The sequence below is a fragment of the Chrysemys picta genome, chromosome 6 (genome assembly GCF_011386835.1).
Source record: "Chrysemys picta bellii isolate R12L10 chromosome 6, ASM1138683v2, whole genome shotgun sequence".
Classification (NCBI taxonomy): Eukaryota; Metazoa; Chordata; order Testudines; family Emydidae; genus Chrysemys; species Chrysemys picta.
Window position 1 is genome coordinate 122,045,972 of NC_088796.1, and position 13,815 is coordinate 122,059,786.

The 13,815-nt window shown below is 52.9% G+C and overlaps 1 protein-coding gene across 3 annotated transcripts in view; it reads right to left on the minus strand.

Moving 5' to 3' along the window:
* Positions 1–2,688: 2,688 nt before the first annotated feature.
* SHB (SH2 domain containing adaptor protein B) overlaps positions 2,689–13,815 on the minus strand; it is a 146,438-nt gene continuing 135,311 nt past the window's right edge. For 2 of the 3 annotated variants that reach the window (XM_024100195.3, XM_065549758.1), the window contains one exon: positions 6,922–10,873. In XM_024100195.3, coding sequence (XP_023955963.2) covers positions 10,690–10,873 — 184 coding nt within the window. In that variant the 3' untranslated portion in view covers positions 6,922–10,689. Of the gene's footprint in view, positions 5,191–6,921; positions 10,874–13,815 lie in introns of those variants that run through there. The other variant, XM_065549759.1, reaches the window with a different exon arrangement.

The window sequence follows — 13,815 nt, forward strand, 5'->3', positions numbered from 1 at the left end:
AATAGCTGAGATTTCTGTGCACAGTCCGGCCTCAGCGTCGGGCTGCAGAGACCCTTTGCTGTGATCTAGAATTCCCCCACGTGGTGGCAGCAATGGCCCACCATTGCTCGCGAGACACCTCCAATGGCAGCTGACCCTTGGCTCTCACCCCTCCCCAGGAGCGGTTCTGGCTGAACTCAGGGCATTTCTGCGGCCCCATAGCCCTCCTGCTCACCGCTGGCTGTTCTCTTAGGAGCCAACACTCCACAGCCACGCACAGGGCTGGGCCACACGCGGCTCCTCGCCCAGATCACACAGCAGCAGGGCGAGGCCTGGGGCAGAGCCAAGGGTCTCAAGGCATCCCAGGGGATTTGGAAGCCCAGTTCGCATGGAACTGAAGTGGGAATTGGGTGCCCAAATCACTTGGGTAGCTCTCAGGCTGGACCCCCGTGGCGCTTGGGTGTCTGAGGGCAGGGAAATGGCTGGGCTGTTTGGAGGAGATGGGGAACGGCTGCTCGGGTCGTCTAGCTTCTGATCCCGCAGCTCTGGCTGCCCACACAGGGCGTGGCCCCTGCAGCTGCGTTGGCTGTGACTAGACCTGCCGCAGATCTCACTGACGCCGGTGTAAATCTGGACTGTCTCCACTGGGCTCAATGGCGTTAGCTGAGTGGAAACCGGTGACAGATCACCTCACAGTGGGGAGAGGCACAGCGAGGTGGGGGCTGGGGGGGAGCTTGAGATGTCTGAGACCTTGAAAGCGGCTGCCGTCTCTCCCCCTTCAGCCAAGCTTCCATGAAATCAACCAGACACAGACAGCAGTTGGGGGTGGTAGGTACTTGCAGCCCGAGACAGAGCATGGGAACTGCAGCGCCCATTGTGAGACCCCCTGAGCCTACCACAACTTGGGGTGCAAGCAGAGAGGCCTTGGGGGGACAGGGAGTGCCCCCAGCTCTCCCTGGGGAGATTGGTACCATGGCTGCTCAGTCCTGGGCCCTTGGGGAGTGGACTAGACAGCGAGTTAGTGTAAGCGACGTGCCCATCCCCAAACAGGCAGCTGGGTGCTGTCCTTAAAAGAATTGGAAGAAAACACCACAGCAAGCTCCATGGGAGGGCAGGAGACCCTGACAGAGTGGTGTGGACTTGTTCCTGGACAGAACAGCAGCAGATGTTTTAATAACTCCTGTGCCAATGAGTCACTGTCGGGAATGCCTTGGGTGTGGGTGTCAGCTGTTGTCCACCTGGGCGCGTGGCTTGCGATTGTGGCTGGTTGTTTCCCCATGATAGGAACAGCTGACCAATGCTTCAGTCCTAGTTCCTGCCCACCTAGGTGTTCTACCCGCTAGGGCTGCCCGAGCGTATCCCAGGAGAAACTTGACCTTTACATTTTGGGTCAGTAACTAATAATGCTGGGGTTGAGAAATCGATCCTGGAGTAGAAGTCAGTATAGACAAAATCACCGGCCAGCAACTGGATTAACTTCCAACCCATGAGCTGCGAGGCACATCGGCTGTTGGCCACATCAGTGCAACTTGGGAAGTGGCTGGGCTGAGCCCCATGCCAGGGAGAGCAGCGCTGTGTTCACACCCTGTTTATGGAGAAACCACGCTGGGGGCTGACAGCTGTTCCTGAACACAGCCCGCCAATGAGCATCCTGCCAATGTGGGCATGGCATGGGCAGGGGGGCAGATGGGGATATAGGAGAACTGAAGTGTTATGGCCCAGATTCTCAAAGGTATAGGGGCACCTAACTCCCAGGGGACATATGTGCCTCCCATTTCTTGTGTTCAGAGGAAGGTGACCAAACGGATCCCAATCCGCACCCCATCCAGGGAATTTAAACATGATCCCTTGTAACAAGGAAATAAACATTGCAGTGAGTAAGTTTCATTTCCAATCTCCTCAGCTGACTGCAGATGCTGTAAGTCAGTGGTTCTCAAGGAGGGGCCCGGGCCCCCTGGGGGGTGGAAAGCAGGTGTCAGGGGATCTGCCCAAAAAACACCAGACAGCAGGGCTGGTGTTAGACTCACTAGGGCCAAGGGCAGAAAGCTGAACCCCCAAGCAACTTAGCTTCATGGGCCCCCTGTGGTGTAGGGCCCTAGGCAATTGTTCTACTTGCTACCCCCTAATGCCAGCCCTGGCTTTTAATCTACTGGATATGCAGAAAAAGAGTTGTTATGGCACAGGTGGGCAGTGGAGTTTTTATAGCATAGGAGGGTCAGAAAGAAAAGTGAAACAAGTACAGATTAAACCCAGGAAATACAATTTCACATCATGAATATTAGTAGTTTATGGTAACATTCATTACAGCCCTGAACTGGGTCCCTCGGGTGTGAATCAAGGAGAACATTCCCTGGGCAGACTAGGCCTTAATAAAATGTGGTGGTTAGTCAGTTGTTTTAATAGACTTTAAAGCCAGAAGGGACCACTGTGATCATCTGTCTGACCTTCTGTATAGCAAAGGCCAGGAACCTCACTCAGGGATTCCTGCGTCCAGCCCAGAACGTCTGGTTGTGCTACAGCTGATCCCTTAGAAAGAAATAACCAATTGAGTTCAAATCATGGTTCTTCCACTGGCTACTTCCCTTCCCTCTTACAAATCTGCCCCCATGTGCGTTCTCCTTTGCTCTTTCATCCCCCCCCCCCCACATACAAACTCATTGCAAACATTCACTTTCAATAGACAGCAGCCCCGCCCCCCCTTCTAGCCAGTGTCCAGCCCTGCGTGCTCACGTTTCACATGCTTCGGGAAGGCTCCCAGCTGAAAAGCAGGTACACTAAGCAGGGGTGTTTCCCCACACCCAGAGCAGTGCAGTGAGTGTGCCAGCTCTGGGTGTACCAGCCGCAGGGCTCACAGAGCACGGGGGCTAAAGATCTCCAGTGCAGGGTAGATTTCACAGCCATTTCCAGGGTGAATCAGCCTGCAAAGGGCAGTTGAAACAAACGTTGCTCAGGATCATCACATATTACTACCCGGACCTCTCCCCTTCTCTGCAGGTGTGGCAGGCCCGCTCCACGGCTGAACTGCTAGGGGATGCGCCCGCTATAGACTCCAGGGCACCGCTCCACAGGGGCAAGACAGGTCCATGCTGTGCCCACACAGTGCAGCATGGGGGGGTGTGGTTTCAGGCACTTTTGCCTTGCCCCAGTTCTGGGGCTCCCCCGGGTTTCCCCACATCACGAAATACCTGAGCCTTTGGGATTCAGACAGCATTGACCACTAACCCCCCCATCCTTTTCCACAGCCCACGCCAGCGTCTCATGAGGGAGTTACCTCCCTGTAGGTTAGTGCAGTAGAGGCAATGCTGGTACAATGTAGGCTCCTAACGACAGGTGTGGGTCCTTTAAAATACAAACCGTGCAGGATAGTGTGAGCTCGGTGGCTGTATTGGCCTGGGAGGGACGGACAGAGCTAGGCTGGCTCCAATTCAGGCCGGAGGAAGTTTTTTCCATTAAAAGGTGGATTTTTGGTCAAAAAAAGTTTAATCAAAAATTAAAGTTTGTATTTTTTTAAAAATAAGTGGCAGGAAAGAATTTCTAATAAACTCAAAACGTTTCATTTTTTAAATAGGAGAATTTGCACTTCCTCTCCAATTTTTTACTGTCCTCCCTTTCATCTTTACTAGAAAAAGCCTCCCCCCTACTTCACCCATGGAAAAAAAGAATGGGTTAAAATCGCATTTTTTTAGGGGAAAACAAAAAAGCAAGCGGGAGGGGGAGTGAACAATTTTGAATGAAAACAAAACTCTTAATAGTTCTGAAAACGTTCCCACCTCCCGCTCCCCAAATAACCGTCAGCCAGCCCTCGTTTCTCTGGGTCAGTTACAGACAGTGCATGATCACTATGGTCCCAGTTGGTCTTGAATCTCTGAAGTGCCGATCGGGGGAGCTGCATCTTCCTAGCCCCCGGGGAGCAGCTTGGGGTGTGTGTTATACCTGCCGCCCGGAGGAGAGGTGTCATGCCCAGAATCTCCAGCCCTTGCACTAGTCCTGGACCGGGAGGAGAATCCCCTGGCAGGACGCCAGCTGGCAACCCGCAGCGTGTCTGCCAGTCACCAATGGCCAAAGGACGTGCACTTCCTCCAGCTCCACCCCCAACCACCATTGCTGGGCTGATCCGTGGTGCAGGGCCCACCTGTCACTGAGCAGGGGCAGCCCCATGGCCAAAGCAGAAGGGCGCGATGGCCGTGCGGAGAAGGCAAAGACAGGCATACACAACCGAGGCCAGAGCCAGGCACGCACTGGGGCCCCAGTAACCCATGGTGGAGCCATGGGGGTGAGACAATGGAATCCCCCGACACCCCCAACACAGGGGTTAGTCACATGCCAAGGGGCTGGTGGCACCGGGTAGCCTCCAGCTGTCCATCACTAGCTGGCTGAGAACTGCCAGCTGCTGGGCACCCCTGGGTGAGATACCAGAGCCCCATTCCCTGCCCTAAGAGCTCCAGGCCGCCTGTGCGAAGCAAAGCAGGGGTTGATCCCAGAGACAGGAAGGTAGCGAGGGAAGGTCAGGCACTCTTGTCATGTGCCCAAGGAGACTCCAACGCCCGCTGTCCCCTCCAAATCCGATTGGCAGCGACAGCTCTTCTGGGTCCTTCTCCCGCCGTTTGGTAGATGTCTTCTTAAGCCACTAAAATCCCTTCCCCATCAAATTGCCTCTGCCCGCCCCATCCACCAGCTTGGGGGGCACTTTACGGGCCGTTCCTTCTCTCCCTCTCATCGCAGCCAAGTCCCTTCTCCTGATTTACATCCCTGTGCGAGAGAGGCTGCTGGGAGTGCGAAGAACAGCCTAATCTGCATTATCATGTGCTTTAACCAGCCAATGGTAGCCTCTTTTTCTAGCCTCTATCCAGAACACTCCCCTACAAGGAGCAATTCCCAGCCCCAGACCAGGCTCCCGACAGCGTATTCACCTCTAGGAAAAAATCAAATTTTAAAAAGCGAAGGTGATATGTTAATTAGTGTTAACTACGGGTGAAATCCTGGCCCCACTGAAGTCAATGGCAGAACTCCGATGGACTGTAATACTGCCAAGAGTTTACCTCATCACCAAGCCTCATGTCCGGGATTTGATTTAGAACGTGCTAAGAAAGTTAAACTCTCGAACCGGACTTGCTGCCGTCTGGCCCACGCGTTCTCCTCTCTGCAGTTCAGACGGTGCAGACAGCCGGGATGGGCCGTTTCACTTCGAGCCCATTTTCAAGGTGGGTTCTCCTGCGTGAACAGGAAGCAGCAAGGGGTCAATCGCAGCCTGCATGAAGAACCCCTAAGATCTACGTTTAGCTTGGTGGGGCCGCGTCCCTGGCAGCGACATCGGGGCCCATGAAAGGCGCCACGGGCAGCACTGAAGGTGAGGACCCGATTCTCCCCCACTAGAGTCACTGTTTGTGCCTGTGTGCAGCGACGGTCACACACCACCCACCGTGCGCTCCCTTTGCCCAGCAGGGGGTGTCTGATCCAACCCCAGGGAAGTCAATGGAGTGGCCATTGAACCAGTCCCCAAGGCAGTGGGAATCTCTCAGTTCGCCCCCGTGGGCCTGCCGGTTCCTCGCACGGCCCTGCTATAAGCCTTGCCTCTTATTCTGGTGGGAAAGAGAAGTCGGGGTGCCGAAGCCTAGTCTCGGAACTGCTCTCTTTAAAGCACCTCTGAAAGCAGCCACTCGTGGTCTAGATTGGGCAGCCGAAGTCTCAGACCATTGTTGGAAAGTTGGGCACCAGCTCTGCCCATTCAGAACCTGCACCTTCTGGGACTGATTTCAGCAAAGGGGCCACGGGTACGGAGGTTCTTGGCATGGCTGGGTGGAGCCACAGCGAAAGTCACTCACGTGACATGGAAAGTCCCGCTAGCCCACCAGATGGCAAGGACCTGCCTGAGTTCAGACTGAAATGAAGAATAATAATAATAAACAGGTAGGAATATTAATGGGCTGAATTCAATGCAGTTTCTTTTCTTCATATTAATGCCCAGCTTCGGCACTTGATTCTGCTTTTGGTTCCTAACTACCCTTTCGCCCCAGAGGTATTTGATCATCATTGATTTTCATTTTAATACACTGCAAACTAGGGCAAATGCTGCACAATGTGGAAAAATCCTTCAGCAGCAGCAGATAGTCCAAGTTCTACAACCACAACCATCAACTCCACGCTAGCTGTACCACAACGGTGCGGAGTTCAATCACTTTTACCCTACTGCTTTATGCATCGGAGAGTAACAGTGCCCCAGGGCAAGAACACGGAAGAGATAAGAGTGGGTCTCCCAGCCAAACACACACGTACAGGGCACGGGTCTCCTTGCCCGTACACCACGGGGTTAAAGTGGTGCCTTGTGGCATTGAAATGATGCCCTAGACCTGTGGTCCCCAAACTGTGGGGCACACCTTCCTGGGACGGCACAGAAGAATGTTGGTGGGGCAAGGAGCCCCCACCTGCCCCGCTTTGACCCCAGCTGCAGCTCCACTCTGCCCCCTGGCTCCACCCTCATTCCCTCTCCACCTCTAGCCCCAGCTCCTCCCTCCCGCCCCCCAGCTCTGCCATCAGCCCAAGCTCCTTTGCTGAGCCAACTGTGCTGTAATGGGGGGGGGGGGGGGTGCGCACAGGCAGATTCCATTACTGGTAAGGGGGTGGGGGAGCACACCATGAAAAGTTTGGGCACCACTACCCTAGACCTTGTGCTGTACCCTCTGCAGAGGGGGGAATTTCTGAAGGTAACTGGCAAGGCAGAATATTGAATAGGGCTGAGATGCCTGGCAGAATGTGGAATAGAATATGGCATAATAATTATTTTCACTGCACGCTGCTGACACGCCAGCCTTACAAAACCTACGAAATCTGAATGCAAGTTGCTTTCCAAGAGAAGAATAGCGTCAATTGTTAGCTGTTCATGAAAAGCTCAATACATGCTGACAAAGAGGAAATCTCCACAATTAGAGGAAGAAAAGGGAGAGGTTTCTAATTTTTTAAAATAAACTTTTAATGGGCTTTACAGGCATGATTGCGACTTGTTCTCTCAGCCATAAGCAATATCACAAACTGCAACAGACCACATTTTCACTGTACGTTACAAAGGGTGTTTTTTTTTTTTTTAAACTGGAAAAATATCATACAATCACTTAAATAAACAAAGACAACATTACAGTGCAAACAAACTCCTGGTTTTATTTATGCTGCGTTACTGAGCAATTTATTTTTTCCCAAGTCTTTTCCCCCCTCCCCTCCCCGTTACAAAGCATTGGTTGGAGAGATGATTTCCTTTCCCAAACTCAGGGCTTGTCTACACCTAGATGCTCCAGGAGCATTTCAGTGCAGCAATACCTATGCCAACAGGAAGGGCTCTCCCAGCAGTGTAGGTGACCCACCTCTCAGAGCTGGCAGCTAGGTCAACCTAGCACTGCCCCCATGGGGACTTGGTCAGCCTAACCATGCCGCTCTGGGGGGTGGATTATTCACACCCCTGACTGACGTTGTTAAACTGACCTAATTTTCTAAGGTAGCCCAGGCCTCAGTTTGTTTCTCAGAGTTGTGCTACGTGCTATACACATGGCTGTAGGGGTTTGATCTGACTGCATTAATCGTGTCGGGCCTGATCCACAGTTCATGGAAATCACTCCCACCCACGTCAATGGCATTTGGATCTGGCCCTTGTACGAAACCCTACTTGACAATTCCTCCACCTCCACCTCCCCAGCTCATAAAAGCCTGGCTAGGCTCTCCCTTGACTGACTCCTGTTCTTTGCACTTCATCGTGGTGAAGACGTGGGGATCTAAAATGATTATTCCACTGCAAAACCACGGAGAGACAAGTTACAGAATAAAAACAAAACGCACTTGAACATGCGAAACAGGGAAAAGGGCAGCTTGGAAGTTTGGATCGCCAGGGAAGGCTAGGCTAGGCTAAGGTTATGCCTTGGGGCAGCCCCAAGCCAGGCGTGGTATGTAAGCAGCCCCACCCTGGTGGCAGGGGACTCGGACACACCCTTCCTAGGATTCCTCCTTGCTCTGGACAGGGAGGGGAGTTAGGAATTCGCTGGGACCCATGTAGCCCAAGTTACAATCTCTCTCCACTCCCACCTGCCCCAATGTTAAACCGAAAGTGGCTCCCACGTCCCCATATTTGAGAAGTAACATCTGGGAGATCACTGCCTGCCTGTGTCCTGGGGGAGTCACGGAGGAGCGGATAAACAAGGAACCTGTAGGGTAAGTTCAGCCATTTGTAAAGACCATCACACAACCCCCACATCAAGGGTAAGGAAACCATGGCCACGCTCCTGCAATGCGGATTCAGCCGGAGCGTTCATGAGCTGACCACGGTATTACACAGAGCTCTCCTTGGTATTAACAACCAGCTCACAAACTTGTTCTAACTAATGCTGGAATTCTCTATACCCAATTCACATCTGGAACTGATAGGGTTAAAAAACAAACAAACAAACAAACAAAAAAACCCAGGCAGCGAAATGCTTACTATCAATCTGGAAACATCATTATGGAACATCCTGGAGGTTCTTTTCACATTATACAGTACAATGAAGCAGTATTTTACAGGCATTAGAGTAATGATTATTCCATTACACTTCTCAATCAGCACTTATTTCAAAGCATGTATGAGGGGGAGAGAGTTGGAGAGAAAGGTGAATTAAATAACAGACATTTTCACAGCCTTATTGCAGTCTGTAAAGTCTGTAAACTGCAAGTAACCAAATCTCTGCTCCAGTCACTGACGTATAAATACACAGTGCTCTAGACAGCAAGGTGATGACAGACCGGGATCAGGACTACCTGGCTACTGGATGTCACCAGTTCCAGCATTCACGTGCAAACACAGTTTGTCCGTTATCCTATTCAGCAGGCATACAAAGAGCGTGCCAGCCGTCTCTTGAGTTGGGGAGGCCGCTGCATTTGTCCTGTGGAGGTAGTACAGCTTCGATACAGCTACACACAGATGGGGTATGACAGACTTGCTTGTGATGGCAGAGGTCAGGGCCCCACAGCCCTTGGGCTCCCTTCTATCTTATGTCCCTAAAGCTCATGCTTCAGGGCTTCAGCTGGCCATCTGCAGCGGTCAGGAAGGGATCTCCTTCCTCTGAAGCATCAGGGATGGCCATGGCTGGAGATGGGACATTGGGTGGGGTGGACCAGACTTGGAGGTGGCATCGAGCAGTCTCTCTCTCAGGAGCTCAGCTGGCTGGTTCTTGCCCACATGCTCAGGGTCTAACTGATTGCCATGCGGGGACTCGGGCAGGAATTTCCCCCAGGTCAGATTGTCCATGACCTTGGGGGGGGGGGGGGTTTCACCTTCCTCTGCAGCATGTGGGTGGGGGGTCACTTGCCAGGCTTGTTTGGGTCTCTCTCACTTAATCATTTCCCTGCCATTATACGGGCCTCAGGAACTGGTGCCCCTTGGTCCCTCCTGCTCTGTGCCTGCAGCACGTGATAGTCTTATTTCCGGGGGGCTGCAAGACCCTGGTCTCATTTCCATCTCTGGGTTTAGTGTGTGGCTGGCCTGTGATGTGCAGGAACTCAGACAGGATGATCTGGTGGTCGCTTCTGGCCCTAAACTCCATGACTCTGGATATTCTGTTGGGGGAGGAAATGCCAGTGACCATAGTAGTTCCATATGCAGGGGCACCAGGCTCTTCACATGCAAGTTTCAAGAATTCCCCATAACACGCAGTGCCACAGAGCCATGTTTTCCTACACACTGTATGTCTCTCTTGGAAAGCTGGAAAACCCATCCATCACATGCTCTTCCATGCCGGAGGTGGAAAGCATCTTGGATGCCGTCGGTCAGTTGCCCCAGTGGGACTATTATCTGCCCAGATAAAATGAGCACAAGAGGCCTCTGCCTGCCTTTTGAGGTCTGAAACCCAGCCTGTCGTCACAGTCAGATGACGTACTGCCGCTGCTGACACATCAGCACCCGCTGCACTGACACAGCAGACCATGAGAATCAACTGCCTGCCTTGATCTAGGAATGACACTTGCAAAATGAACGCAGTAACCCTCCGAGATTTATTAATGTACCAAAAAATGATAAAAATATATATATTAAACCACTATTTTAATTACATACCCTATTCATAAATAATCAAACACATGTTGCTATTGTAAAATTACTCATTAAGATCTCCTAGTCACACTGTGCGAGACAAAAGACTCTTGTGTTTAGATCATCCTGACAAACTGTGCGTGAAGAGACACACTAACACGGGGTGAGTGGGCAGAGCTGCGAGGACTCGCATGTTAAGTCGGTCCTGTGCCGGTTTCTCCTTGAGCCCTGAAAGAATCTGCATCCATTTCAGTGTCTGTTAAGGACAGCATGTCACCAGTGGAAGATTATTTGATCATACACAGGTATTAAGTCAGGAGAGTGAAAGAACAAATATCCTTAGAGTGTCCTGACTGAAGGAAGATGTTGGCTTTATTTACCCTTGATGGCAGTTCTTTAGATTGGAAACATTTTTTCATTCACAGAAACATCCCCCAGGAAGGTTCTCTGTTCTCATCACATGGAAACAGAAACACGGTAGTGCAAGAGTACCATACACACAGGACTGTCTAACAGTTTTCAGACAGCCAGCACACATCAGAAATGAAAGGCAGGACATCTCCATTTCAACCTCGAGTTTCTGAGTTCTGGTCATCGATGCAGCATGAATTCCTGCTTCCTTGCTTGCCCGTCCCCTCCCATCCACAGGAAGGAGTGAGATTGGAGTGTTATAGGGTCCGGACAGCTACAGGGTAAAGCAGGGACAAGTGTTCTGCGCCCTTGATGGGCAGTTTTTTGGTGGTATAGTAGTGGATGACTTCTGGAACGCTGTCAAAAGGGGGGCTGTTCTGACCCAGGATGTATTTCTCTTTGGTTTTTGTCAGTTTCATGTGCATAAAACCTTGACTGCTCCTGTGAAGGAAGCAAAGGAGAGAGTGTTAGTAACTGCACAACCCCTCCGGACACAGTTAAGCGTTCAGCATCAAAAGGCAGCTCCTCTTTGGGGGCAGCATGCCACTGCTGCGTAAGAACCGCGAGACGGTCCACCAGCACAGAACGTTCAGGCCAGTCTTTTGTCTTGTGCCAATAGCTCAGAGCAGCGTGCGAGGTCTTCCCTGCATCAGCACGGGCCGCCGGTCCATGCCAACCGGGAGCCCTGGCTCTGTGGTGACGCTAGCCTGCATGGAGCAGTGCCCGGCAGGCCCCAGAGATAACGGGCCCTTTCAATGGCTTTGAGCCTTCGTTCCCAGAAACTTCTGGGGTTTCAGCCCTTTCCTTCCCCAGGGCGCTGGTCTGGTCCAAAGCTGCACTGGGGCGGGGCAGCCTGAGAACAGCTGGTGGCCCCTTCCAGGACAGCTAAGCATCGCCAGCTCCCTGCTGCGGCTAGCTAGGGACTCGGGCTGGGAAAAGCCAAGGGCCCGGAGATGTGACACATTTCAGCCTTTTACATGAACGCGAGGCCCTGCTCTGTCAGCCCCTGCAAGAGGCTGAACTCTCCCCGGGATGGCCTCAGGTAACAGGCACCTGTGCAAAACCCCTTCCGAGCTGGGTCCAGCAATATCCTTCGAATCAGCAGGTGGCTGGATTCCTGCTGCCAAGGGCCCCAAGCCCCACGGAGTCCAACCCTCAGAGCACCGGCACAGGGACTTCCGCAGACGGAGCAAGCCTCTCCTCTCCCGAGCCCGGCTGAACCCTCCCAGCACAGCAGGGCCCCGCCTTTCCCTGGGCCTTGACAAGGACAGAGGCAAGTTACGGGCTGGATCGGGGCTTTCTGGCCACAGCCCCGCGCAGAGGGGGGCGTGGGGCCACCCTGCCCCACCAGGTGACTGTGTCTCTGGCAGTGAATGCGGCGATGGGGGTAGAACAAGGAGCCAGAATTCTGCCAGTGCAGCTCCTTGGGCATGGTCGGGGGATGGGAACAGCACCCCCACTCGTGTGCCAGCCAGGATGGGGCGGTGCCAGCATGGCCCTGCCTCTCCCAGCCCGCTCCTCACTGCTGGCTCCTGGGAGGGGCCGGCGAGCAGGAGTGAGTTCTGGTGAGATGCCCACATGGCAGCAGTGCAAGGGAAGGCGGCTTCTCACGTGCTCCTGCCCAAAGCCAACTTGGCACCCGGCCCTGAGCGAGCCCAAGGACTGCAGGGATTTGAAGGTGCTGTACAAAGCGTTTTCTGGTCCTGGCTCCCTGCTTGGGTGCCCAGCTGTATCGATTAGCCTTAATTCCCCCTTCCTGAGGGGATGGGCACAGTGGGGAGGAGGAATCGAAATGCAATGCCCCCTCTGGCCAATAGCGAGGAGGGCACATCTCAGAGCTGCCCTGGCACTAGTCTGCCTGGCCCATTGTCCCAGACGGGCAGGAGTTGTCTAACTGCACCGGAGACAGTGGCGGTATGTAGCGAGCAGCACCCCTAATTTCCACGGGCATCAAACGACTGGCAAATGCAATGACGCGTAGGCTGTCCATGCCAGCGGCAAGTCAGTTACACGGCAACTGTGCGAGCTACTAAGCATCAAGAGAAGCCTCCAATCCACCCGCCTGGCCAGGGTGTGGAGCAGAACTGCAGCGCTGGGGACAGAAAACCTGGAGAAGTCACCCCTGTTCTGCTTTGCTGCCCGGGCGGGGCAGAGACACAGGCCTCAGCACCCGGCACACAGGGCAGCAGCTGCCAACCCCACCCGTGGGCTCCAGTACTGGGAACACAGCACTGCACACGCCCACTCAGCGTAGCTTGGATCCCTGCGGGGACGACACAAAACCAACAGGCACTGGCTGCTGGACGTGGTGCAAAAGGAAACAAGTTGTAGCATGGCTAGCACTGCTTCCTTCGGACCGTCTTTCCGCCGCCGTTTCCACTAGGATGCAGCATTACTTTATGAATGGGATCAACATTTCATTTTTAGCCCAAGTCACCCTTCTGTGAAAATGGTGTTTGGAAAAGCTCCCTCGTTCCATGCGCTAGAAACAACATCTCCTAGGGAAGAGCCAAACGCTCGGCTTTTCCAGATTTGCTGAGGCAATTCTCTGATGAAATGACCCTTCTCTACTGAGCAGAAATCACCACAGGCCCTGTAATTACAGCTCTGCAAGCTTAAAATCTTGATTTTAATTTTTTTTTTACAGGAATGATTCTCTTTTGAAAGCTCTCTAAATGATTTCCTGCAAGCCAAGGGTGACATCTCTAAATACGTTCTTATGAGGAGATAGATTGTCCCCTTCCCTTCAGCTTATTGTCTATTTCCTTTGCTGGTAAATGGCTTACGAGTCTGCCATTAAATTAGCAGGATCAGAGAATAGGTGCATATGAATTTAAAGAATCTGGCCCGAACTGGAGAGCAGGCTGTTAAATGTCTTCAGGTCTATTGCTCAGGCAATCGGAGTGGAGTCATGTGCTACTTTTGAAAGAGGAGTTAACATTCTTCATGTTCCCAGCAGAATGCTAAATACTATGAAGTCACCCCAGAACAGTTAGTGTTCTCGAAGCAACCAGCCGCCCCCATTCACTAGACAATTCGCTTCTGCACTAGGACAGCACATTACCACATTTTCAAACCCCAGGCTGGGACACTTCTGGGGGACACGTTTGAAGTTAGCAGGGTACTCCTAAGATAGCCAATAGCTGTTCTCTTTCCCAGCGTGCTGGTGTCTGCAGCGGGCACCTGGCTCACAGCGACGTGGCTGGACTGCTCGGAGCGAAGGGTTTAGCCAGTCCCTTAGCGGCTGCATGAGTCGATGGGGACGCACTGAACGAGCGTCCTGAACATTCGCTCAGAGCAAAGGAACAGTCTGACAGCCACACTCCTTTCCCCTCCACGCCCTGCCCAGCGCACCCAGCGCTCACTCCATGGGCAAGTGCTAT